This window comes from Notolepis coatsorum (genome assembly GCF_963971535.1).
Source record: "Notolepis coatsorum genome assembly, chromosome: 18".
Taxonomy (NCBI): Eukaryota; Metazoa; Chordata; class Actinopteri; order Aulopiformes; family Paralepididae; genus Notolepis; species Notolepis coatsorum.
This window is the reverse complement of record NC_140182.1, coordinates 45,555,128-45,580,833: the sequence shown is the minus strand read 5'-3', so window position 1 is coordinate 45,580,833 and position 25,706 is coordinate 45,555,128. Positions and strand designations below refer to the sequence as shown.

The window sequence follows — 25,706 nt, the reverse complement described above, 5'->3', positions numbered from 1 at the left end:
GTTATTATAAAGTGTTACCAATATTATTTCAGCATGTTGTAACGTAACACCATCATAAATGCACATCCGTGGGCGATTGAAAAAAGGGACTTCTTTAGGAAGACTGGCTATAACACAACTTGTTTGTGTGACCCCGGATCCGTGGTTCTATCCCATGTGTATCAGTGTGGAGCTTCAGTAGCAAAATGCTATGATTTGTTTAATTGAAAATGTGGATATCCAATCATCATTGAATAGTCTCTTCATTGTCATGGATTTCACAGACAAAGATCAAAGGACCCTTCACAGGTTCTAGGTCTTGTACTGAGCTGTCACATAACAAGCCAGGTTACATCACTAACAGCCAGGTCATGAGGCACCTCTCCAAGATTAGTGTGAATAAGGCCAGAGGACCGGACAACACTAGCAAAAAAGAATTTCATCAATGACAAAACTGAGGAAAACAAAAACAAACCACGTGAACTTTGGAAATTACTCAATAATCAACTAGGATGCAGTAAAAAACTTAAAACCAGATTCTCAAACATAAACATAAAAACTGACAACACGCTCATCACAGACAAGCTGGATGTAGCCAATTACTTAAACATTTTCTTCACAAACATAGCCACAACACTGGTAAACAAACTACCCTCCCACTCAGGGCTTTATGGGGTAGAACACATAGTAGCTTTCTACAAAAACCTAGGGGTCCGCAAGGACGACTTCAAGCTGGAAATGGTAACAACAGATGAGGTACTCAATAAACTGAGCGCCCTCCAACCTAACAAGGCCACTGGCCATGACAACATCCCCTCCAAATTCCTCAGAGACTCAGCAGCCGCCATCACACCAATCATCACACACATAATAAACCTCTCCATAAAACAGGGACACGTCCCCAAGGACTTCAAAATTGCGAGGGTGACCCCTCTGCACAAAAAGGGCAGCAAATTAGACCCAGGCAACTACCGCCCTGTTTCTATTCTCACCTCCATCTCGAAAGTCATGGAAAAAATAGTCTACGAACAAGGTCGAAAAGTACCTAGCGGAAAAAAATCTAATCTACGAATTCCAATCTGGCTTCAGAACATCCCACTCCACTGACACATGCCTTCTCTATTTGAATGACCACATCAAACAAGAGGTGGACGCAGGCAAATACTGCGGCATGGTCATGCTGGACCTACAAAAGGCCTTTGACACGGTCAATCACTCCATTCTGATTGACAAGCTAAAAGCAATTGGTTTTGATAGTCTATCAGTGAGCTGGATGCAATCCTACCTTGAGGGGAGGGAACAGATGGTGGAGGTAAACGGTACCCTATCCCCCCCCCTCACAGTGAGCTGTGGTGTTCCACAAGGAAGCATACTAGGACCGCTACTGTTCCTAATTTATGCAAATGACATGTCGTCAGCTTGTGACTGCAACTTGTTCCTGTTTGCGGACGACTCAGCCCTGCTGGTCTCTGACAAGAACAAGTTACAGGTTGAAAAAACCCTCAGCTCGGAACTAGGCAGAATCTGCATATGGCTCGCTGATAACAAACTATCATTACACATGGGCAAAACAGAGTCCATTCTCTTCGGTTCAAATAACAAACTCAGCAAGACCGACGGCTTCTCAGTTACAGTGGGTGACAATATTGTCACAAGGAAAGATGAAATTACCTACCTGGGGTCCATCCTAGAGGGCTAATCTCTCCTGTGACAAAATGGCATCCAATGTAATAAAAAAAAGTCAACCAACGAACTCGATTCTTGTACCGGATCTCCTCTCTGGTAAACAAGAACACCCTGAAGACTCTGGCAGGAGCACTCATTCAGGGGTACTACGACTATGCTTGCACCTCATGGTACCAAAGCACCTCAAAGGCGCTAAAAACAAAATTACAAACATCTCAAAACAAACTGGTCAGACTACTGCTTGACCTTACTCCTAGAACCCACCTCACCCCTGCCCACTTCGACAACCTAGGATGGCTTAGAGTAGACGACAGAGTACAACAACTTGCAATGGGCCTGGTCTACAAGATACACTACACGACCAAGGTACCCATGTACATGTCAAAATACTTCCCAAAGGTCAGTGAATACCACGATCACAACACCAGAGGGAGCTCCACAAATCATGTCAAACCCAGATTCGGCTCAAATAAGGGACTAAACACGTTTCGCAATTATGCCACATCAATGTGGAACGCCCTACCCAAAGCTGTAAAGGAATGTGGATCACTACCCACTTTCAAAACCTCTCTCAAGGGACACCTACGGGAGACTGCAATTCAACACTGGCCCCTGTAAATATCCTAACCCAATCATTCCAACCCCCTCCAATGTACAGTCATTTACCTAGTATGGTTTTGTCAATAGTTCAATGTACAATTGTGTTTGTTTGTACAGTGTCTCCTCCCCCCCCCCCCTCAATGTACAGTGTTACTTGTTTATACAGTGTGCCCCCCGCCCCCCCCCCCCCCCCAACCACCTCCAATGTAAATTACCCAGTATGGTTGTCAATATCCCAATGTACCCAACCCCCCCCACCCAACCTCCAATGTACAGTTTCTACGTCAAATGTATATACTCCCTTTTCTTGACTCCTTCTGTATCACAAACAGTACTGTATTTGCAAATCTGGTATGTCATAAATGTATAGATGTAGCAGTACTGACTATCTGTATGTCATGTATGTCATATATGTCTATATGAATTGAAAATGGGGGACCCTGATGGAAACAAGACAAACGTCTTTCTCAGGTCTGCATCCCCTTAACAATTGTATGTATTGAGCCGTACTGTATTGTACCCATTCTGCAATCTGTTAAATAAAGTTTTCATTCATTCATTCATTCACACCAATCCCAGGGTGCTCAAACGTGTGCGGGGCAGCTGGCAGCACCGCTCCAACATCTCTTCAACCTCTGCCTGAGGCTGGAGAGGGTGCCCCAGCTCTGGAAGACCTCCTGCATTGTCCCCGGTGCTCAAGAAGGGACGACCCAGCACCCGCAACGACTAGGGGTGGGAATCACCAGTTTCATCATGATACGATACAATATCGATTCTTTGGACAACGATATGATATTTGCCGATATCACAAAGTCTCTCACGATACAATACGATACGATTAGATTCAGGTGCCTGCGATCGATATGAGATGATATCATATGTCCATTTAACACAATCAGTAACATTTAGATCAACAAAAAAAAGGTAATGAAAATATCATTTGACATTTGTATTTTTGAGCTCTTCCAGACATTTAAAGGAAAATCAATCTATTGTTTTTAATACAAATAGACCTCCTGTTCACTGTAAAGTGCCACGTTTTTATATATTGAGCTTTAAACTTTAAGCTACATTTTTTGGAACTCAAAACTCACACCCTCCCTCTCCCAAACAGTTCCTACAACAATTTGTTGATGTTGCATGATCATGTATAGGCCTACATTTATTATGTATTATATTGTTTATGTTTAAATAACATTTAAACATCAAACTCCTCTGACCTCATCTGGTCTTTCCAAAGACGCGCGCACACACACACACACAGAAAGGGATAATGCTATGCTGTAACATCTACACACACGGAGCTACTGCTGTTGTTCTTGGGCGGATATGAGACTCGCCACAGGATTTTCAAAATAAGAGTATCGATATGAATCGATCTTATTACATCGCATCGATCCGATTCGATTGTTGATAATTACATCGATGTATCGATCTGGATCGATGTATCGTCCCACCCCTAGCAACGACTACAGGCCAGTCGCTCTGACGTCACACGTCATGAAGACGTTCGAGAGACTGGTCCTGCAACACCTCAAGCCCCTGGTGTGTGACTCCCTTGACCCCCTGCAGTTTGCATACCAGGCAAACATCAGGGTGGAGGACGCCATCATCTATATGCTCCACAGAGCTTACGCTCACCTGGAGAAGCCGCGCAGCTCAGTGAGGATTATGTTCTTCGACTTCTCCAGTGCCTTCAACACCATCCAGCCGTCACTGCTAGCGGAGAAGCTCTCTGTGATGCAGCTGGAGCACGGCTTGGTGGCCTGAATCAAGGACTACCTCACTGACAGACCGCAGTACGTCAGACTAAAGGACAGTTAGACTGACGTACTGGTGAGCAACACCGGCGCCCCCCAAGGAACTGTGCTGTCACCCTTCCTCTTCACCCTCTATACCTCAGACTTCTGCCACAACTCAAGCGGGTGCCACCTGCAGAAGTTCTCTGATGACTCCTCCATCGTAAGCTACATCACCGACGATGAGCCCTGGTGGAGAGCTTTGTGGGGTGGAGCGACAGCAACCACCTCCAACTCAACACCAGTAAGACCAAGGAGCTGGTGGTGGACTTCCGGAGGGGCAAGAAGAGCCCCCCCCCCCCCCCCAATTCCCATCACCATCTGAGGGGAGGAGGTGGAGGTGGTGGAGTCATATAAGTTCCTTGGGGTACACCTGGACAATAAACTGGACTGGTCGGACAACACAGAGGCCTTCTACAGGAAGGGACAGAGCAGGCTGTTGTTCCTGAGGAGACTCAGGTCCTTCAATGTTTGCAATAGACTGCTGCAGTCATTCTACCAGTCTGTTGTGGCCAACGCCCTCTTCTATGCTGTGGCATGCTGGGGGGGCTACATCAACTCGAGGGACACCAACAAACTGAACAAGCTGGTGAGGAAGGCTAGCTCTGTGGTGGGAGTCGAGCTGGTCAGACTAGAGGTGATGGCAGAGAGGGGGATGAGAAGGAAGCTGGCTGCTATCCTGGAGAATCCCTCCCACCCCCTCTACGACGAGCTAGTCAAGATGAGAAGCACGTTCAGTCACAGACTCATACCCCCCCCCCGACACTCAACTAACCGCCTCGGCCAGTCCTTCATACCAGCGGCCATCAGGCTCCACAACAGTGGGCAGGGACCACTGCCAGACATCCAACTACAACTACTAGGAACCTAAAAAGGACAATAACACTACCTTATGCATTCTGGACCTTATGTGATACTGTGAATAGTATACTGTATATTTCAGTTAGTTAGTTAGTTAATTATATTGACTTGTTATATTGTTTACACTGCTTGTTTTTACTACCTGTATCTCCCCTCCCCCTCCCCCATGCTGCTATGATACCTGAATTTCCCCAAGGGGATCAATAAAGGATAATCTTATCTTATCTTATTTTCAGCCCATTTTAACTGCTGTATTTTAACATGCATATTTCATTGTCGTATTTCAAGTGATAAATCACTTATCCGTTTTCCAAAAACGTTTTTGTTGGATATCTGATCTGAATAAATTGTCTCAAATTAAAGTACATCACAGGGGTGTGAAGAGGGTTAATTACAGCATAGTTTGGTTTACGCATTTGAAATGCAATCAATCAACTAGTTAGTCACATGATTAATTAATGTAACTGGGTTAATGTCTTATCTCTTGTCTCTTTCTTCTTTTTCTCTCTGTCAACCATATACACACACACACACACACACACATACACACACACACACACACACACACACACACACACACACACACACACACACACACACCACACACACACACACACACACACACACACACACACACACACACACACACACACACACACAATCACACACACACACACACAGTTAGAGAGACAGCACCATTTCTGGAAGATTTTTTAAACAGATGACGGAACCTTGGATGACTGGCCTGTATCAGTGTTGGACATGTTGAATGTTGAACTTTAACCTTGGTGCACCAGTCACTCTGTTACTGTATGACTCTTTGAAGAAACATTTAATCTTTTGATATTGAATATTTTTAGTAAAGGGTGATGAAAAAGAAACAGTTTGTGTTTAGTCTTCCTTCACAAGACCTCAAGAACTCACAGAACCCATTTTTCTTACAGAGAGTGGGATCTTTCCCTTCACGGGTGTCTGATTGTAATTGTAATGTACAGTAATTACAACAACACCACCACCACCATGTCACCCAGGGAAGCAAAAAAGGTCTTATCTAAGGTTTTTAATCACATTGTTTTGCCGGAATTGGAATGCATCTCCACTACTATGAATTAATGAGAAAACTGCAGAAATGTTATCTTTTATTCTTTGTCTTTCCTAAGTCTAATAAGAAAATGAAGCCCCTGGCTTAATTGAGTAGGATTATGGGATTTGGTCCGAGAGACAATGTCAGTAAAGGTGGTGGCTTGAAGAGAAAGATAAAGAACATGAAAATATCCACGCTCAGAATATAGAATAATAGACTACTCTGAGAGACACACCCCTCCCCCCAGAAAGCATGATTCATGATACAGGTATACAGGTGATATGTGATTGTTGTGTCAGGTATACAGTACATGTGATATGTGGTGATTGTTGTGTCAGGTATACAGGTGATATGTGGTGATTGTTATGTCAGGTATACAAGTGATATGTGGTTGTTGTGTCAGGTATACAAGTGATATGTGGTGATTGTTATGTCAGGTATACAAGTGATATGTGGTTGTTGTGTCAGGTATACAAGTGATATGTGGTTGTTATGTCAGGTATACATGTGATATGTGGTTGTTATGTGAGGTATAGAGGTGATATGTGGTGATTGTTATGTCAGGTATACAGGTGATATGTGGTTGTTATGTCAGGTATAGAGGTGATATGTGGTGATTGTTATGTCAGGTATACATGTGATATGTGGTTATGTCAGGTATAGAGGTGATATGTGGTGATTGTTATGTCAGGTATACAGGTGATATGTGGTTGTTTTCATCAAAGGAACTTCCCACCACAATTACGACAGCCGAACGCCGTTGTCTAAAGACACTCAAGTTTGAACACTTTGATGAACATTGTTACTCAGCTGATAGAGTTGTACCCTTCCTGGTGACTTGTCGTACATTGTATATATGTATATACTGAACACTTTTGTCCACGTACTTGACTTCTATTTTATACTTGCTATACTTATTTTATACTTATCTATTTTTGTCTAGCACAGTCTCTGGAGCGTAACAGAAAGAAGCATTTTGTATACAAGTATTCTGTACTTCTGTATGACAACTAATAAAGAAACTTGAGAAACTGCAAAACTTGTAAGTCGCTTTGGATAAAAGCATCAGCTAAATGACAAAATGTAAATGTAAAAATGTGAACTAATACAGAACTACTGTAGGGAAAATAAAATGATGATGGACCCATGGATTTACCTCGTCAGCCACAGACGTTACTATTGAATGTGCTTTGGTCAGGCATTTCACATCTATTACTTTCAAGTATAGCCACAGCAGTTTGCTTCCACTCAGTGCTAATAGCTCCTACCTGCAACCTCTGTGCAAAACCACATAGTAAGCATTTTGTTCAATTCAACTCAGATGGAATTCAAGGGGCGGGTTGGTATGATTGGATGCAATCCACTGGCCACAGTGCTGCCCACAAAAGCAAAGGTTGTATAGCCTCCTCAGTGTGTTGGTGATGTCTGGAATAGTGAAGAAGAAGAGGAAGTCTTTATTTGTCATGCAGATTTAACACACACACACACATGTGATGGGTGACCCACAGGAACACACACACATTTACATGCACTGAGTCGCTGAATGAAATGTTCTCTGCACTTCCCCCCCGTCGTCCTTCCCCCCCAAGGGCAGTCAGGAGCAGACAAGGGCTACAGCGTGCGCTGCGCCCGGGGACCAATCCAAGTGCTCCTGTCCGTCTACATCAGGGACGCGATCTGTTCTGCATGTTTTTCCATTGGGTTTATCTTATCAGGAGGGGAAACCCTTGGGAGCACGGGGAGAACATGCAAACTCCACACAGAAAGGCCCGGGTGATACCCCACCTGGGTAACTGGCAACGCTGGAACCTGGTCCCCAAGCGGGAATCGAACCCAGGACCTTCTAGCTGTGAGGCGACAGTGTTAACCACTACACCACCGTGTCGCCAGTGGTGGCTGGTGACAAATATTCTAGGTGGGGCGGTGACACATATTCAATCTGTTTCAGTAACTACAGTATATAACCAGACCTGCAAACTGATACGAGGTGAAAAAGGTGACATGTTTGTAAACCAAACCCCTGTAGGGGTGTGTGGGCATTGTCCCCCAGAAGAAAATCGTTGTGATTTTAACATGTAAACGAAGCACTCAGAGAAGAAAATAAATGGAAAAGACAACCCGTATCCGGGTCTGACAGCACTACAATTACATTTTCATATCATAATATCATAACGCAGAGGCTGCCGGTAACTTTTTTGCTGCCGGTAGAACATCACCGTACGAATTGGAAGAGCCGTTGTGTGTCGCACTAACTAACCCTTCGAGAAGCTTTGTGGTCCGGGCTTGAACTTTCCATAAATGTGTCTCCATAAATCCATTTCGTTAGATCCAGCACTGAATGTATCTTGTGATTATTATACATTTTCGACGACGACAACAAGTCAACAACTATTAGTGTTAGTTATTTTCTGGTTGGCGTGATTCCGGACGTGATGTCAAACGAATGCCAATAGACTATTTGTTTTATTAGTGTAACACATATGATGAAAACACGTAAGGGCTTGCACTATAATAACCCATAGAAATGCAATGGAGGTCGTGGTGTAAATTTTCTTTTTTTTAAAGGCCAACACATGCATGTACGAGAGGACTGAGGGGCGATCGGCAGCCAGAGCTAAGTCGCCCATGGAGTCAGACAGTGATTCTGAGATTAATTCCAGGACAAAATTAGATGCTGCGGCCGATTGGACTATGATATTCAGAGGCAGGATTTTTTTAATTATTATTATATTTATCATACAGCATCATTATTTTGGGGCAGGGGTTTAGTTTTTTTAATCACCTGTGGCAGGGAGGGCGACGCACAAATCGTCATAATCAGTCAGCCGCCCCTGGTCTGGAATAATAGAATAATAGTCGAGACTATTACTAGAGGTGTTTCATGGTGTGATAGTCAGTGCCTTGGTCAGTTGTTACCTCCTGCATGCACACGACACAGTGCTGTACATATTTTACCAATATTGCAATCATGCTTTCTCTTGTGAGCAAATATTGTTCTGCGTGGGTCTAAAGCAGTGGTTCTCTAACTGTGGGGCGCGCCGCCCTTGAGGGGCCCAGGCGAACTGCAGGGGGAGGGCACAGGGAGACGTTGTTCCCTCGTAGTTCTATGGTTGTTCCCTCATATAGTTCTATGGTTGTTCCTACTAGTCTAGTCTAACACAGTGTGGAGAGAGACTAGCAGTGGAACAAAAAGAAAATCAGAGCAGAACGAAATATATTCCGATTGAAATACAATGTGTTGCACACAAGAGCTGTAAACAAACACTGGCGCTAGGTTGCGATCAAACAAAATATACAGCTATATCACCTGATTTATACTCTCATTATTCAGCTTCCAGCACGCATGGGAAGACGCTCAGTGTACATGGTAGTAGAACAGCATAGGAGGCTATTATCTAGATGAAAGGAAATTGCTACCTGGGGTGTTTGAAGGGATTTAATTCTACAGAGGATTTCCAGAAAGAGACGAGCCGTGTATGTTGCATCCCATTCACGATCCTGTCCTTTTCTCATGCTGCTGAAATTAGTATTTCATCTCCTGAAACGCCAGTGTGTCTGTGTGATAACCTTGCGCTCGGTCGCGGTGATTTCCCCGTGTGAACGGTGTTAATTTAAGTGTCACAAAATGTCTCTGCGGGGTAACGACGAATGACAAGCACGTCCTCTGAAGACGACTTCAGAAAAGTCTTTGGGGAATGGATGATGCAAATGTGCATTGTTTCATACTGAGTCACCCTACGTCCCCAGGCAACACATGCATAAACCATCCCAAACAATACACCTACATGTATATCTTATATATAGTATATCTATCCCCCACCTACACATTTACTTTTTTACTTACTTTTACACATTTATATTACTTACTCTCCCATTCTCTCTCTCCCTCTCTCTCTCTCCCTCTCTCTCGCCCTCCCTCCACAGAGACCCCTCAGAAGGACATTGAGGACCCCGTCTCGTCTTCGTTGGACTCCGACCCTGCCGCCTCTCTCTTCGCTCGTTGGGGTCACAGCCTCGGCCCTGAGAGCCGCAGGGTGGCGCTGAAGAAGTTCCGTTACTACGGCTACAACGGTTACCTCAGCGACCGCATCTCCCTCACCCGACTCATCCCCGACCTCCGACCGGATGGGTTAGTTGATTCAAATCACTCAGTCGGGCAATCAATCATTCAATCAATCAACCAATCAATCAATCAATGTATCAATCAAATCAAGCTTAATATAGCAGTGTATTGCTGTAGTATTTTGCTGTCATTGGAGAAAAGAAAATATTTTTAGTAAAAGGGGAATTTTACCAGGATTCAGGCAAAAGCTGGTTGTCTTTCCCCCTGTTGCCCATGCATTTCTTATATAATACAATGTGTTTTAAATGTGTATCATAATCCCTGTAGACTCAGCACACAAAGGACCATCTCAATGTTTGATTGAATAAAAGAAGAAAACCCAGAAATGTAAGTTATGGGGCTTTCATTTGATAGCAGGGACTTATTCCTGTCCTCCAGCCACAGACACACAAAGGAATGATCCCCTAATCCTGAAATGCAGTTTTAATTTTTTATGTTTCCGTGTGTGTGTGTGTGTGTGTGTGTGTGTGTGTGTGTGTGTGTGTGTGTGTGTGTGTGTGTGTGTGTGTGTGTGTGTGTGTGTGTGTGTGTGTGTGTGTGTGTGTGTGTGTGTGTGTTAGTGTGTGTGTGTCTCTCTCTCTCTCTCTCTCTCTCTCTCTCTCTGTCTCTCTCTCTCTCTTTCTCTCTGTCTGTGTGTGTGTGTGCATTCTGGGAGTGAGATTGATTTGAGTGAGAGGTGCGTGGAAGTGGTGTGAGTGCTACTTTTTCTATCTTTATCTATCTATCTTTTCTTCGTATTTATTTATGTAAATATTGTAATTAGTGTGTATTGTTAGTTTACTGCATGTTTTGGTGTGTATAGGGGTAAGTAGGGGGCTTGTTTGGCAGTCGGCCAGCTTTGCCTATTACGTGCTTCCGATCTCAGGTTACAATACCAAACAACCAATTAGCGTCAGTTTTGTGTGACCACGTCCAGTCCGGTTTCGCCTGGCCCTGAACCGCCTGGACCAGTCACCAGTTCACCGTTTTTGTAGCCAATGAAATTATGTACTTCATATGAGGGATGATTACTACATCAAAGGGAGAGAAGAAGACGAAGAAAGGAGAATTATTTTCTCGCATGTCGTGCTCCGTGAGAATGTATTCCCACGGACGGGCATTTTGGATAAGCATACTGAATTATTACCGCTACAGACATGAGAAAAACATGTGTAAAACACTCATTTTCCGTGGGATTGTTATCAACTTTGGACCTGGGCCCCGTTCCATGTACCGGGATAACCGAGTTAGCCGGATAACTTTAGCTGGATAACTCGGTTAGCCTGACTTTCCGATTTCATGTACCAGGATTTCCCAAATCACCATGACAACATATCCAAAAGTTTGAGCCTGCTCGAAAGCAGAGTTCAAGTTCAAGTTAGCCTGAACTATCGCCACGCCCCCGCAAAGAAGTGACAGCCCGTTTCCTGAAACTATTCCCACAGTCTACGATCTGCATTATACCATTCTGAATTACGTTTTTGTGCTCCATTCTTCCAGAGGGGGCTTTTGAAATGTAAAATAGACCCAAAATGCTGATATTAAATTCACTTTGTCCTAAATAATGCACGTTATATATACCGTGGCGACGGTGGCGCTCGCTCGTGCGATGTACACATGATGTGGTTATTTTAATTGTAACTGGGATTAAGATGTCTGATGAGATGCGCTGTTTGACGGATTTGAGAAATTGAATGAGCCGTTGACGTCACATTAATGAATGAGGATAAAGAGATAAACTTCATTCAAAACAAAGGATATTCTAAACACGGGTCTCTCGTTCATTAATGTATAAACAATGAATTTATCCCATCTGTCCCAGTGGCCCAGCGGTAGTGCTCAAGCCTGCTAATTTTGCGACCCGGGTTCAAATCCCCGTGTTTCCAATATGATTTTTTTGAATATAATATTAATGATTATACGCCAAAGTAGCCTGGTTTTAAGTTAAAATGTTATAAATCTACATGCATTGAGGATGTCATTCTTTATATAGCTCTCAACGTGCACCAAATTGAATTATTCCTATATTGCAAAAAGAAGGAAAAGACTAGGCGGGTCTTGAACCCCGGTCGTCCGTGTGGAAGTCAAAAGGACAACCCGTTGGACCACATAGGAGATAAGTTAAACATTGACTATACATCAATCAATGGGCAAGAAAGCCGTCTCGTAATTCTGTATAACAGTTAACTAGTTATTTTCGCTAGCAAGATCTCATTTGATTATTCAATCCAGCAGGCAAGTTTAAAGAAATATAATCTGATTGATTGAGGTAATGAGGGACTTAGAATTAGCCTATAGATAACGCATTTAACTTGTCGGCGAGGCGATTGAGCCTATTGCAATCTGTCAATAAAGTCTTAAATCAATTAATCAATCAATGCCGTTGAGAATCAGGGTCTCTGCCATCGATACGTGCTGGCTTTCCACCTAAAACGGGAGCGCGCATCTAGCCTGACTTGAGCCTGACTCTCAAGTCTGGCTTGAGTTAACGAGACTGAATCCTGCTTTGTGAAACAGGAAAATCCCGGCTTTGAACATCGGGTTAACTGAAGCTGGATAATGACATCTTGATCGACTTAGTTGAACCACGTACATGGAACGGGGCCCTGTACTAGATAAGATTTCAGGCTATGGAACCGGAAAAAGGTGTGGCGTTACTGAAGGTCCTTTCTGTAAAAGGACATATCAACTCCAAGGCTTAACCACGTAAGCATCGGGCAAAAATGGGACTACTTTATTAGACTTTTTGGACGATTGCATACCCAAAGTCATTTGCGATTTTTTATACTTTATACGTATAGCACATGCATGAGTCTGGTCTCCTTTGAAAGGTAACAGTTCCTTACACAATAAAGAAAAATCACTTTGAGTGCTAATGAAATAGAGTAACAGAGGTTTGAATACACTGAAGTAAACGTTTTGTGTACTCACATTTCTGTTTAGTGGTTGCCAGATGTTTTTAAGTTCCTGTTGAGAGGTAGGAGCTGTAAAACATAACGGTTCCATAGCCTGAAGTCTTATGTAGTACAGGTCCAAAGTTTATAAAAATCCCATGGAAGATGGTGTTTCACAAAGGTTTTTGTAATGTGTGTACCGGTAAAAAAATACAGCGTGATTATCCAAAATGGCCATCCGCTGCCATTCATTCAGACGCACAAGTCAAAACAATGGGCTTCTTTGTCTTCTTGTGTCACCTTCCCCCACTCTCACCCACCCGTGTGGGATCTCTTTCGGAGTGGACACTCGTTGGCTACAATGGTGATCAATAATTTTCGCCATCAGCAGTGATTGGTCAGTTCAGGACCATTTATTTCCGGACGTGGTCATTTGACGGAGCGGTCTGTCAAATGACGCTCGCCGGATATATCGTCATGTAACTTGAGACCCGAAGCATGCAATTGGTTGAGTGTGGTGGCGATCGAAAGGTGGCAAATGAAACGTTCAAAGTGTGTTTTGGATGCAGCCTCGAGCCGGCAGACGAGCACAAAGTTCCACGAGTGCGTGCGTTATGTGGTCAACTGACTGTAATTTTGCACATTTGTGTGAAATGTCTCTTTTTTATCAGATTACTTTTAGAGCATGGGTTTTATTTATGAAACAAACTGAAGTTAGAAACTTCACTGCTAGAAGAACCTTTAATTTATGGTGCCCGGCTAGACATTCAGGACAATAGTAGACCTGAGCGTGACCAGTTGGGGCAGTAAAACTGAGACATGTAGTGGATGTAGCCGGGCCAGGACTTCACAACACAGGGGCAGTGGCATCTCTACTGGGTCTGAGGCACAGCCCGTCATACCAGAGACATTTTAAATGCATGGACTGGAAAACTGAGCATCGAGGAACAAGACATGTTATGGGAATATTTCAGTGGAACAGAAAACAGAGGGTGATTCGTTCCCTGAGCTGGGTCTTGAAATTTACCAAACTGGACTGATGGGACCCATGTTGGGTTGCTCATAAGTTGTACCTACTAAATCTGTATATGTTGAATGGGAAACATATGTATAAATATTGTGTCAAAGCATTGAATAAAACTCAATTGAGTGGAAGAACAGACACTGTGTGGAGAAAGAGACTGAAGGTCCAAGATAAATGTACACCAGTGTGGAGAGTGCTGTATAAACCACCGCTAAATTAGAGGACAGGTGACCTTCAGTGGAAAATTTTGAAGGGGGAAGTAACGGTCAATAGTTTTATTGCAAAACTAAATCCCAATGTATCAATTTGTTGTCCTTTTTGTCAGGAATCAGAAACAAATGTCCACTGTTTTTTATAATGTAAAAGACTTGAAGGTCTGTTCGAAACATTGAACAGTTTTGAACTGTGGTGAGAGTTGGAGTGAAACAGCTTTTTTGTTTGATGCTGGTTACAAAAAAGAAAATGTAATGAAGTGGCAAACATTGAATTGTATTATGGGTCAGGCCAAAATGGCCATCTATAGTATAAGAGCAGGAAAATACAAATGGAGAATGGCTCAGGTGGTGAGCTGATGCCAATGTTTAACCCTTTCACTGCCACACGACAGAAGGTTAATCCTTTACTATTACACAACCGAGGGTCGCCGGCTTAACCGGCTGTTGTGTGGCAGTGAAATGGTTAACCTTCTGTGAATTGTCACAGTGAAAGGGTTAACCGTTTTGGTAGTGCGGCAGTGAAAGGGTTAAGGCATTGGTAAGAGCCAGGGTCAGAGTGGATTTTAGATTTTATTCACTTGTGAATAATATTGATGAATTTATGTTTCGGTGGAGCTTCAATGAAGTTATTTGTTGTGTTATAGAGAGGCAGTTGTATTTTAACACTGCCTTTATGTGAGATCTCTCATGTGTTTTTGAGTATGATGAGAACACATGTATGATGTGAGATGTAATGTGTATTTATTTAATTGTATTGACACACACCTTGTAATGAGATTATGTAAAAAAAAAAAAATCTAAAAAATCTCTCTGTCTCTCTCTCTCCCTCTTTCTCTCTCTCTCTATGTCTCTGCTCATTCAGATGCAGGAACATATCATACTCGTCAGATCTTCCTCAGCTCAGCGTCATCTTCATCTTCGTCAACGAGGCTCTGTCTGTGCTGCTGCGCTCCATCCACACGGTCATCCTGAGGACGCCGTCCCACCTGCTCAAAGAGATCATCCTGGTGGACGACCACAGCAACAGCCGTAAGAACCACAAATGGACCTTTAAAGGACAATACCAGCCACATTTTCAAGGGGAGATTGCCCCCGTCATTAACAGATGTGGTGTTCGTAGGTGTATATGGTGTGTGTGTTTTAGCTGTTATCCGCTCCACCTTACTAAACGGCATTCACACTGCCATTGATTTTGAAAAGGGGTGTGAGTTGTTTTAAAGTCGCTACAGTAGGTATAATTATGTAACTGCCTTTTGAAAAAAAAAATCACGCTACATTCTACTAGAAGCGCTGCATGGAAAACTTCAGTTGGGTGCACTTGTTATTAACTCCTGGGTGCTGCTTATTATTAATGGAGCATATTTTCAACACTTTTCAACATCAATGGCAGTGTGAAAGGTAGGCTGAGATCTACCAAAACATACACTTTATGAAAAGGGAAAAACAGGGACAATCTCTGGTAATGGCGAGAAGTCAAAATTAGGCCTAAGTACAGTCCTTTAACATTAGTCTAGGTCGGACACTAATAACACACACACACAAAAACAGCTATCAGCTGATCTGAGACACACTCTAATAACACACACAAAAAAACATCTATCAGCTGATATCAGCACGCTCTAATCACAAAAAACAAACACGACCAAATCTACAGCATACCGCCACATCTATACTGTAAGGCTGAAGGCCACATTGACCCGTTGTGTCTGTCCATCAATTGTACGTCTGTTTCAAAATCGATACCATGAGGCAGGTCTAAGGGCCCTCGTGACATTGATCCGTCGTGTCTGTCCTTCCATGTCTGTTTTTAATTATCTTTCAATGAGGTCTGTCCGTTTCTGGGACAGGGCTGATGACTTGTCCATCTCCGCCAGATTTAGTTTCTGATTTGACGGACAGAAAAGGTCGGAGAGGATGAGCTTTTGGACCTGACAGATACGTCACTGTCTGTTGGTGAAGCTGTTGTTTCAGCCAACGGCACGATTACATTAGGTCAACATTTTTAAACAAACCAACAGACACTAATTCCCTCTTGTCTGGTTTCTCTCCCGTGTTGTGATGGATGAGTGTAGCCAGGCCCACTCATCCCTGCTGCTGGAGGCTGCCGCTTTCACGCTGCCGCCTTACACGCTGCCTCCACCTGCAATAGTCCATTCCATTCTTCTAGGCAGACTCTCTACTCTATATGCCATGTCGGCTTATATGTATGTTGAAATATTGACAGAATCACATACTGTACAGTATAGTCTCCAGTTCATAATGCATCTTTTAGTGTAGAAACATGAAGGGTGCCACTGGGGGTTCTACTGCTGGGTGTTTTTCGTACCAACGAACGACCACCAGCGATTTGCAATTGAAACAGCTGTCCTGTCTTTATTAGCATACATAGTGTATAGTTGGTTAAGGACTGGGGCGAGTTCACTACAGTTACAGTGAGATTAAGGTGTGCGTTAGACTAGTGGAGACTAAATGGTAAATGGTGCATTTATAAAGCATTTGTATCCAAAGTGCTTTACAATTTGTTCCTCACATTTTACCCATTCACTCACACATTCACACACCGACGGCAGAGGCAACCATGCAGGGTGCCAACCAACATGGTGGCAGGAAAGATTGGTGCGCTTCTGGCTCTCCTATTTTATGCTTTTATATTGAGTTTTAACAATACAGGCCCAGACAATTTGAATTTTAACACATTCCCTGCCACGCAATTTGAGCATCTTATACCACTCTCTGCCACCACTCTAAGTCTATGGAGATGTTCACCTTCTTTGCAGGGCTATAACTTTTTAAATTGTGTTGCTAAATTGACATTACTATGGCCCATTCAACATCGATTATCTATCGTTCAGGATGTGGGAACGTTATACTTTTTCATTCATACATTCATACGAAAATATCGTTTTCTGCAGTAATTCCTAGAACGCTAGTTATAGGCCTAAACGCATAATATAGATTATCGATTGCAGTTTATTCGTGATACACTCTATATTAAAAAATCCAACTGAATACGATCCTAAACGTTATGACTCATCATGCGCGGATGAACGGGAGGGGGGGGGGGGGGGGGGGTCATTTATAAGTCTGTGATTGTCAGTAAATGCTTTATGTAGTATAGGTTGATTTATTGATCAGTTGGTTTGTACAAAGAAATGTACAATCGCCTTGAAAATTACGTCAGCGTCCTCTTACCGTTGGGCGATGAGACTGGAGCAAAAAGATCCCACTTATTTGACGGCGATCGAGTCAATCCATTTCCGGTTTGTATAATAATAATACATGCCCAAATCATGTTGATTATTGAGTTATGGCAGTGATCCATATACACAGTGTGTGTCTAGAGTCCCGCGACAATATGTGAGTGCCGGACGCATTTCCCAGACGCACCGAGATCGACTCGTCCATTTCCGGTTTGGTAACTCGCCGATCATCCACCAGGCGGCAGTATTGAAGCGTTGCAGAGTTGTGCAGGCTCCCACTGCATCAGACCAGGCTCCGTGAGGGAATTATGAATAACATGGCGAATTTTTTTTATATGATCTCAATAACGTTGTACGCCGTGGAATGGCAGAATTCGCATGAACTTGAAACACGTCGTAAGCCGTTTCCGGCGTGGGATGTGTTAATGAACTTTTTAATGAGTTTGACACAAGTAATATGATGACAGGATTGAAGCATTTTGGGTAAGGGAAGTTTACCCTGCTCAATGCTTTTGTTTACCCAAATTGGTACAATCCCTCAAGGGAGTGTATTGGGTCCACTGCTCTTACTCCTGTATATCAATGACCTGAAAGCAGCTTGCTCATGTGACCTTTTTTTATATGCGGATGACTCCGCCTTACAAGTGGTTGAGCAGAATCTATTTTTTTTATCCACTTTTTCTCCCATCCCAATTTCGTATATTCAATTCTTCCCTCCCCTGTCTTGAACGTTGCTAGACTATGCCTCCCATCAGTGTTAATTTTGTCAACTAAAATGATGACGAAAGATGTTCGTCAACGAAGGTTTTTTTCATGACGACAACGAGACGTGACGTCACGTTATTGAAGACCATGTCACGCTAACGAGACTAAATCGTTTATTAAATATCGTTGACCACAACTGAGGACACAAAAATGTAATTTACAAAAACCAGGACGAAATTGCTCTTCATGTATGTTGATATTGTTGACTAAAACAAGACGAGACAAAATAATTATAACTTTTCTTAATGCCATCGTCCCGACAGAGCAGTGTGATGGGGGGCTCTGTTATTAGCATTAGCTGAAGAGCTATTTGAAAAGCTAGTTTTAGCTTTAACGTTACCTTGGTTAAAGTTGGGACTATTCATAATCCAGCTGCAGACCTGCAAGCAAAGTACAGCAAGTTGGCAAAGGAGTATTCCAAGGTAAATAACTTTTTCACCAGTAACGTTACATTCTTTCCATCTAGCTCACGCTAACTGGCTAACCTAGCTCACGCTAATGTGGCTAACTGATCGACCTCTCGCACACAATTAATGACATGTCTGAGGCGGAGTCTCAAAAGAGAATGTTGAATATTTATTGTGCATTAAAAATCACAACAGAGCCTCTGCTACTAGCTGACCTAAACGGAGCCTTCTGGAAGCAAGTGCAACAATGTATAATGTCCGTGTGGAACCAATGTGCCAACAACCTTTCCGTGGGTGAAGCATAGTTGTCATTTAATGATACTAATACTAATCTATACAATCACCTGTTGTTGAATAAATACCATTACTTTCTAGTTATTACTAAAAAACTGTATATATAGAACAGTAGCTGTAAAAAAAAAATTATAATTTATATAATATAAAAAAGAAAATGTAGTACATTAACTAAAAATAGACAAAAATGTCATCCGTTTTCGTCGACAAAATTGAGACAAAAACTGACTAAGACTAAAATGCTCAGACATTTAGTTGACTAAAACTGACTAAACGAAAAATAAATGAAGATGACTAAATATGATGAAAACGAAAAAGGAGCACTTGACACATGACTAAGACTAAAACTAAAATGAAAATAGCTGTCAAAATTAACACTGCCTCCCACAGGTCGGTTGTAGTGAGGACAGAAGCCTTGCATCACGTGTCCCCTCCGTTTCACGAGGAGGCAGCCTGTCGCATCTTTTCACCGCAGCAGCTCGAGCTCTCAGTGGCGAGGAGTAACGAGTGGGAGGATCACGCTGCCCCTGTCACTTCCTGCTTCCGTCGCACCGGCGTCACCAAACCGACCTGTAGGAGTCGCTGTCCACAATGTCAAATCCCCACCCACCGGCTTTCCCACCCTCTAACACTTGCCAATTGTGAACGACCAGCCAAGCCGGTAGCAACAGCGAGAGCTGGGCTCGAACCCAGCGTCTCCTGCGTTAGAGGCGAGCGCCTTGCCCACTGCGCCAATCAGCCGCCTATGGTTGAGCAGACATTGAGTGCAGAACTAGAGAAGGTTAGTGACTGGCTAGGGTACTGAGTCCATCTTATTTGGGTCAACGGTCAGGCTCAGAAAATCGCCAGGTTTTAGCGTTAAAATAGGAGATGCTGTTCTCCCCGACAAGGAATCAGTGAAATATCTTGGTTGTGTCCTGGAAAACTGCTTATCAGGGGAAAGCATGGCTCAACAAGTACTTTCGAAGATCAATAACAGGACTAGATACCTAGCAAGAATCTCCCGGTTTATAGATCAGCCCGCGATGACAGCGCCAAAAGTCAGGAAATAAAAAAACTACAGACATCACAAAACAAGCTAGTCAAGGTAATACTAAGGCTACTTGCCCGAACCCACCTTGACCCATCATATGTCGAGAGCATGAGACGGCTAAAGGTGGAAGACAGAGTCAACCAAATAGGGATGTGCCTAGTTCACCGAATTGTGCAGGGGGTAGTGCCAGTTTAAGATAAGATATTCCTTTATTGATCCCCTTGGGGAAATTCAGGCATCATAGCAGCATGGGGGAGGGGGAGGGAAGGTACAGGTAGTAAGCAGTCTAAACAATATAACAAATCAATATAATTAACTAACTAACTAACTGAAATATACAGTATTCACATAAGGTGCAGTATGCATAAGGTAGTATTATTGTCCTTTTAGGTTCCTAGTAGTTGTAGTTGGATGTCTGGCAGCAGTCCCTGCCCACTGTTGTGGAGCCTGACGGCCGCTGGTATGAAGGACTGGCCGCTTCATACCTTACTACTTACTTCAATTACTACTTCAACCGTGTCAGGGACACCCATGCTTATTCAACTAGGCGTAGTTCAACTGACTTCGTGCCAGTCAGATTCAGGAGTTGTATGGGGAAGGAGTCATTTTTATATTCTGCAGCTGTCTTTTGGAACAGTCTGCCCAGTGACCTGACAATAGTGAACAGTGCTGTTAGATTCAAGTCCAGCCTAAAGACATGGCTCAAAAGGGACTATAATTAACCTAGATATTCAGCTAAAGGCACTTTTACATGTTTTATGTGTCTATGTGATTGTGTGTTGTGATGTCATGTGTCTTTACGATGTCTGTATGCTGCATGTCTGAACACTTTGTTCCCCTACCCCCCTACTAGGACCACAATGGAAATAAGCTCTAAGCTTTTTGGTGTCTATCCTTGGCAGTATTATTATTTATATATTGTCAAATAAAGTCATTCATTCATTCATTCAATCTGCTCATAGGGAGCAGTTAGGGGTTAAGTGTCTTGCTCAAGAATCGAACTGGGAACCTCGATTACAAGACGATTGCTCTACCTCCCGAGCCACTGTCGCCCCTACTACCCAAGATACTACTGCATGTGTCTCTTGGGCTCTGTAATGTTGCCTACTGCCGCTATGTATGCTACCCATGTGGGTTTGTTAATTGCTAGTCATTCAAACGTTTATTTAATAAAAAAAATAAAAGAGAGCCGGCCCTCATTTTCAATGGTGTGGAGCATAATACTGTAACAACTAATTAACAGGCCCTACAGGCAGCCTACAGGCTCTAAAACTATAAAAGATTTGGTTTTCATTGAAAGGATATTTAGCACAAAAAAAAAATCAAATATCAAAAGCTTTATACTTTATCACCCATACACGCAGACCTTGATACTTGCAGATGAGTGATGTGGGCCTGAGCTACGGATATAGCTACTGTATAGTGGAATATATTGTATTAAGTTATTGGACGCCAGTCACGATGATAGTCGGGTTAGTCGCCATCGCTTGAGCGCCAATCACGAGTATAGTCGGGTTTTAATCGTTATTTCTTTTATTAGCGATATCCATTAATTTTCATCCATCCAGCCTGATGTTATTGTTGGGAATGGGTCTGATCTCGCAAAAGGGCAAATATCGCCCCCTACGCCTTCTGGCTGGTATTGCACGCCACTGGGAATGGTATAGTTTATTTTCTGGGACGATCCAAGCCGTGCGGGCGTGGTTTAAATACTCAGGCGAGGTAACCTGATTTCAACGATACATCTGCGACGCTGCCCCCCCCCCCCCTCATATGCAATGCTGTTGAACGTGACACGGACCTCCGCGCCCAGTACTTCAAATGGCGATCAGATAATTGGATTATTTCTTTTGCATTACATCAGATACAAGGTAAGAACACTATATATACATTTTATTGTTGATCTGATATGTATTTCTACCCCAATCAACGCTGTATCTGTGTGTGTATGTGTGGCTGTTTTCCGTTGGGTGCAGGAGGTGGGGGGGGGGGGGGGGGGGGCGCCGCGCTACGAGGGCCATTTCATGTATGCACGAAGAAGGATAATAATGATGATCTAGCGTTGGTTTCAGGAAGATTCGATAATCAGCCGAAAAATTACAACGTGTTTTGTGTATTCCACTAAAGGGCTATTATCGTGTCTTTCTCTGGAATTACTAGAAATCTCCAAAACTATACTCGTATTCCAAACGGTATAAAACGGAAATGTACCGATGAAAAAACTATCCGTTTCGTACATGTTGACTTCAAGCAAGTCATTGATAAGCGACGGGTGTATTAGACCCATAGCCATCATTTAAGCGTTCGCAAATATCCCCGTCCTCCCATTGATTAAAGCGGTGGCAATCTAGACCTAATTTGGTCATATGGGCGTGGCTCTGAATGTATATAATATAATATACTGTCTTCTCTATGATATTATTTATTGTTGGTTTGATTTATTCCTATTGATAGAACAAAATAAATGCGTGGAGAAACGGCTTAGTGAGGCAGCCTCAGCGCACAAGCACACACGCACACACACGCGCATACTGTACAGTATGTGCGAAAGGAATCATCCCAGCAAAGTAGGCTTCTATTATTCGAATGACTTGTTTTATTAGGTATAATAGTAGTAAGTCCTACTGTAGAACATGACATATTAGCATGACATCTCATTTAGTAATGTCAATACTGAACGACGCAATTGGCTCTTGACAAGTGGAGAAATCTTCAATTTACTTTCAGAATGTTCTGAAAAATGGCTAGGGCTTAACCCTTTCACCGCCACACTACCAAAGGGTTAACCCTTTCACTGCGACAATACAGAAGGTTAACCCTTCCACTAGGGCTGAACGATTAATCGTGTTTTTATCGAAATTGCGATTTGAAATGATGCAATTAGCAAATCGCAAAGCCTGCGATTTGGGACAAGTTATGCACCAAGTCTGATTCAAGGTTTCTTCTTGCGTGCCAGTCATGCTTACCAATCAGAAGTGCTGTGCTCTCATTGCTCACCAATCAGAAGTAGCCAAAGGTAGCTACATATATGCCCATCAACAACAGCTAATGAAACGTCCGTGTGTGAAGACATTACAGCATAGTTCCAGAGTGCTTTGGTCGCATTTAGCGATCCGAAATAAATCACAGCTTTTTTTCCCCAGCGCTGTTTCTATGTGGAGTGAAAACTGCTTCTAACAAGCTTTGCAATGCATCCTCGTCATTCCTGATGCCCACTAACGTAAGCCGCTAGCGCTAGTTAAGCTAGCTAACACAGTCACAGACGGCGAAAATAGCAGCTCCACTAGTAAAAAATTTAATAAAAAGGGTGGGAGGGAACGGGGCTCGGGGGGGGGGAGCAGTCTCTCTCTCTCTCTCTCCCTCTCTCTACTGGTTCAATTAACGTTTAAGTAGCAAAACGTTGCAGTATAAATACGAACTTGATAGTAGTTAGTTGATGATAATAAACATTTAACTTAACTTAATTTAACATTAGCTGAAGTATTCTAAAATAATTTAAGCCATTCCTCCTGTGTGTGTGTGTGTGTGTGTGTGTGTGTGTGTGTGTGTGTGTGTGTGTGTGTGTGTGTGTGTGTGTGTGTGTGTGTGTGTGTGTGTGTGTGTGTGCGTGCGTGCGTGCGTGCGTGCGTGCGTGCGTGCGTGCGTGCGTGCGTGCGTGCGTGCGTGCGTGCGTGCGTCGACCCGGGTTCGCCTCCCGCTCCCGGACGGATTTGCTGCATGTCCTCCTCCACATCTTCTCCCGTTCTCCCTCTCCTCTGTCGGTCATGTCTGACCATAAAAGCTGTAAAAACGCTCAAATAAATATTTTATTTCTTTTTTATCCACTTTTTCTCCTCTTTTTCTATTTTTCTCCCATCCCAATTCCGCTGTGCCAATTCTCCCCTTAAATGTAAATGGCTCATCGAGCCAGGTGCCAAGATAATTATATTCTGTAACTCTATGATAGAGTCACAGTCCACCATTCATAATGGAAAAAGATGATTATAATCAATATCTCTGGCTCTAGAAAACAGCATTTGTTTTATACACATTCAAAACCAATTTTAGATTGATAAGTGCAGCTTGCAGGGCATCAAAAGAACATTGCAATTTTTCAACAGCAAATTGTACACAATCAGATGAGATAATGTCATGAATATAAATTGTGAACAAGTCTGGACCCAGTATTGATTCCTTAAGGAACACCTTTAGAAATAGGCTAAAAAGAATCGGAATCGTAATGGACATTCCTCAAGTTCACAGATTGATAATCTAATGATTAATGATTATATATAATTTTACATTTATGAGACTGATAATTCTAAAACCATTCACATGCATTAAAATTGAGACCAACACTACATAGTCTATGTAAGAGCATGGAGTGATCAACAGTATCAAAGGCCTTTGAGAGCTCAGCAAAAGTGCAGCACAGTATCTATTGTATCTATCTATTGTCTGCAGCTGATACAATGTTATTCATGACTATAATAATAGCAGAGATGGCACTGTGCTTAGCACTGTGCTGAAACCAGACTGATGAGGTCTTGGTACAGAATGCTCTGAGGTAATTATTCACCAATGATTCCAGGATTTTAGCTGGACAGGGTTGATCAGTTGATAAATATTGAGATCACTTCTATTTCCACCCCTTATGATGGGATTACATGTGCAGACTTCCAAACATGAGGAACTATGCCAGTTGAAATAGAAAGATGAAAAATATGTAATTTGCCCATTGATAAATCATTAGAAAAAAAGGATCTAATTTATCTTCACCGGTAGATTTCCTGGTTGCATTGGCCCCAAGAACAACACTGGGAGAGTAATGTGGCTTTCTGAATCACATCATCATTAATAAGAGGAGGCTCTGAATATGTATTGTCAAGTGTTCAACAGCAGTAATATGTTTATTACAAGCTCATCTCTTTCTGCTCAGAAATTAAACAGTATAGTCACATTTGACCTGAGTAGGAGTAGAGATGGTGTATCTTATATTAGAATGAACTGCCTTCCAAAATGTTGCAGGAAGAGCTACAAATTAAGTCTAAATAATAGTCTGAGTTGACTTTCCTCACAGAGGACACATTTGTTTCTAATCTGTCTGTTTGCGAGCCAACATGATGTGTCCCAAGTGCGTCTAGCTCTGTCCCTTGCCTTAAACAGTGCCAACTAGAAAGGTGCTCTCAGTAGAGCGCAAAACTCCACCAGGCGGCAGCCACACATTTCTTCTCTCTCTCACACAGCAAACACGCCTACAATATTATTAATATTACACTAGTACACTAATGCACTATTATGCTATTACACTATTACACTATTACACACTATTACAATAGTACACTAGCACACTATTATGCTATTACACTAGTACACTAGAACACTATTTTGCTATTACACTGTTACACACAAATACACTGTTACACTATTACATTACATAATATTACATATTATTATTAGACCAATCAGCCATGTAGTTTGGCGAGATATAGATATGGATGGAAAGACCGCTTGGTGGAGAGATACAGTAATAATTCAGGGGAAAACCAAGGATTTAATCTATCTTTTATGCTAACCTTTTTAATGCTTATTGATGACTGATTTCAACAGTATAATGAATGTCACTATGATAAAGGTCATTTATAAAGTATTGTTCAGTAAAGCACAATGTAATAGATGCGCTTTACACAAAGCAAATTGTGTACCACTAGGGTCATATCGGCAAACTGTGAGTGAATGAGTTACTGCATGAGAGATCATAGAGATGCTGCTTTGCATTAAAAA

At 42.6% G+C, this 25,706-nt stretch overlaps 1 protein-coding gene across 1 annotated transcript in view; it reads left to right on the top strand.

Annotated features, from left to right (window-relative positions):
- Positions 1-25,706, top strand: part of galnt18a (UDP-N-acetyl-alpha-D-galactosamine:polypeptide N-acetylgalactosaminyltransferase 18a) — a 255,800-nt gene that overhangs the window by 81,598 nt on the left and 148,496 nt on the right. The window contains exons 2-3 of the mRNA XM_084335039.1: positions 9,934-10,138; positions 15,107-15,273. Coding sequence (XP_084191165.1) covers positions 9,934-10,138; positions 15,107-15,273 — 372 coding nt within the window. The remainder of the gene's footprint in view (positions 1-9,933; positions 10,139-15,106; positions 15,274-25,706) is intronic.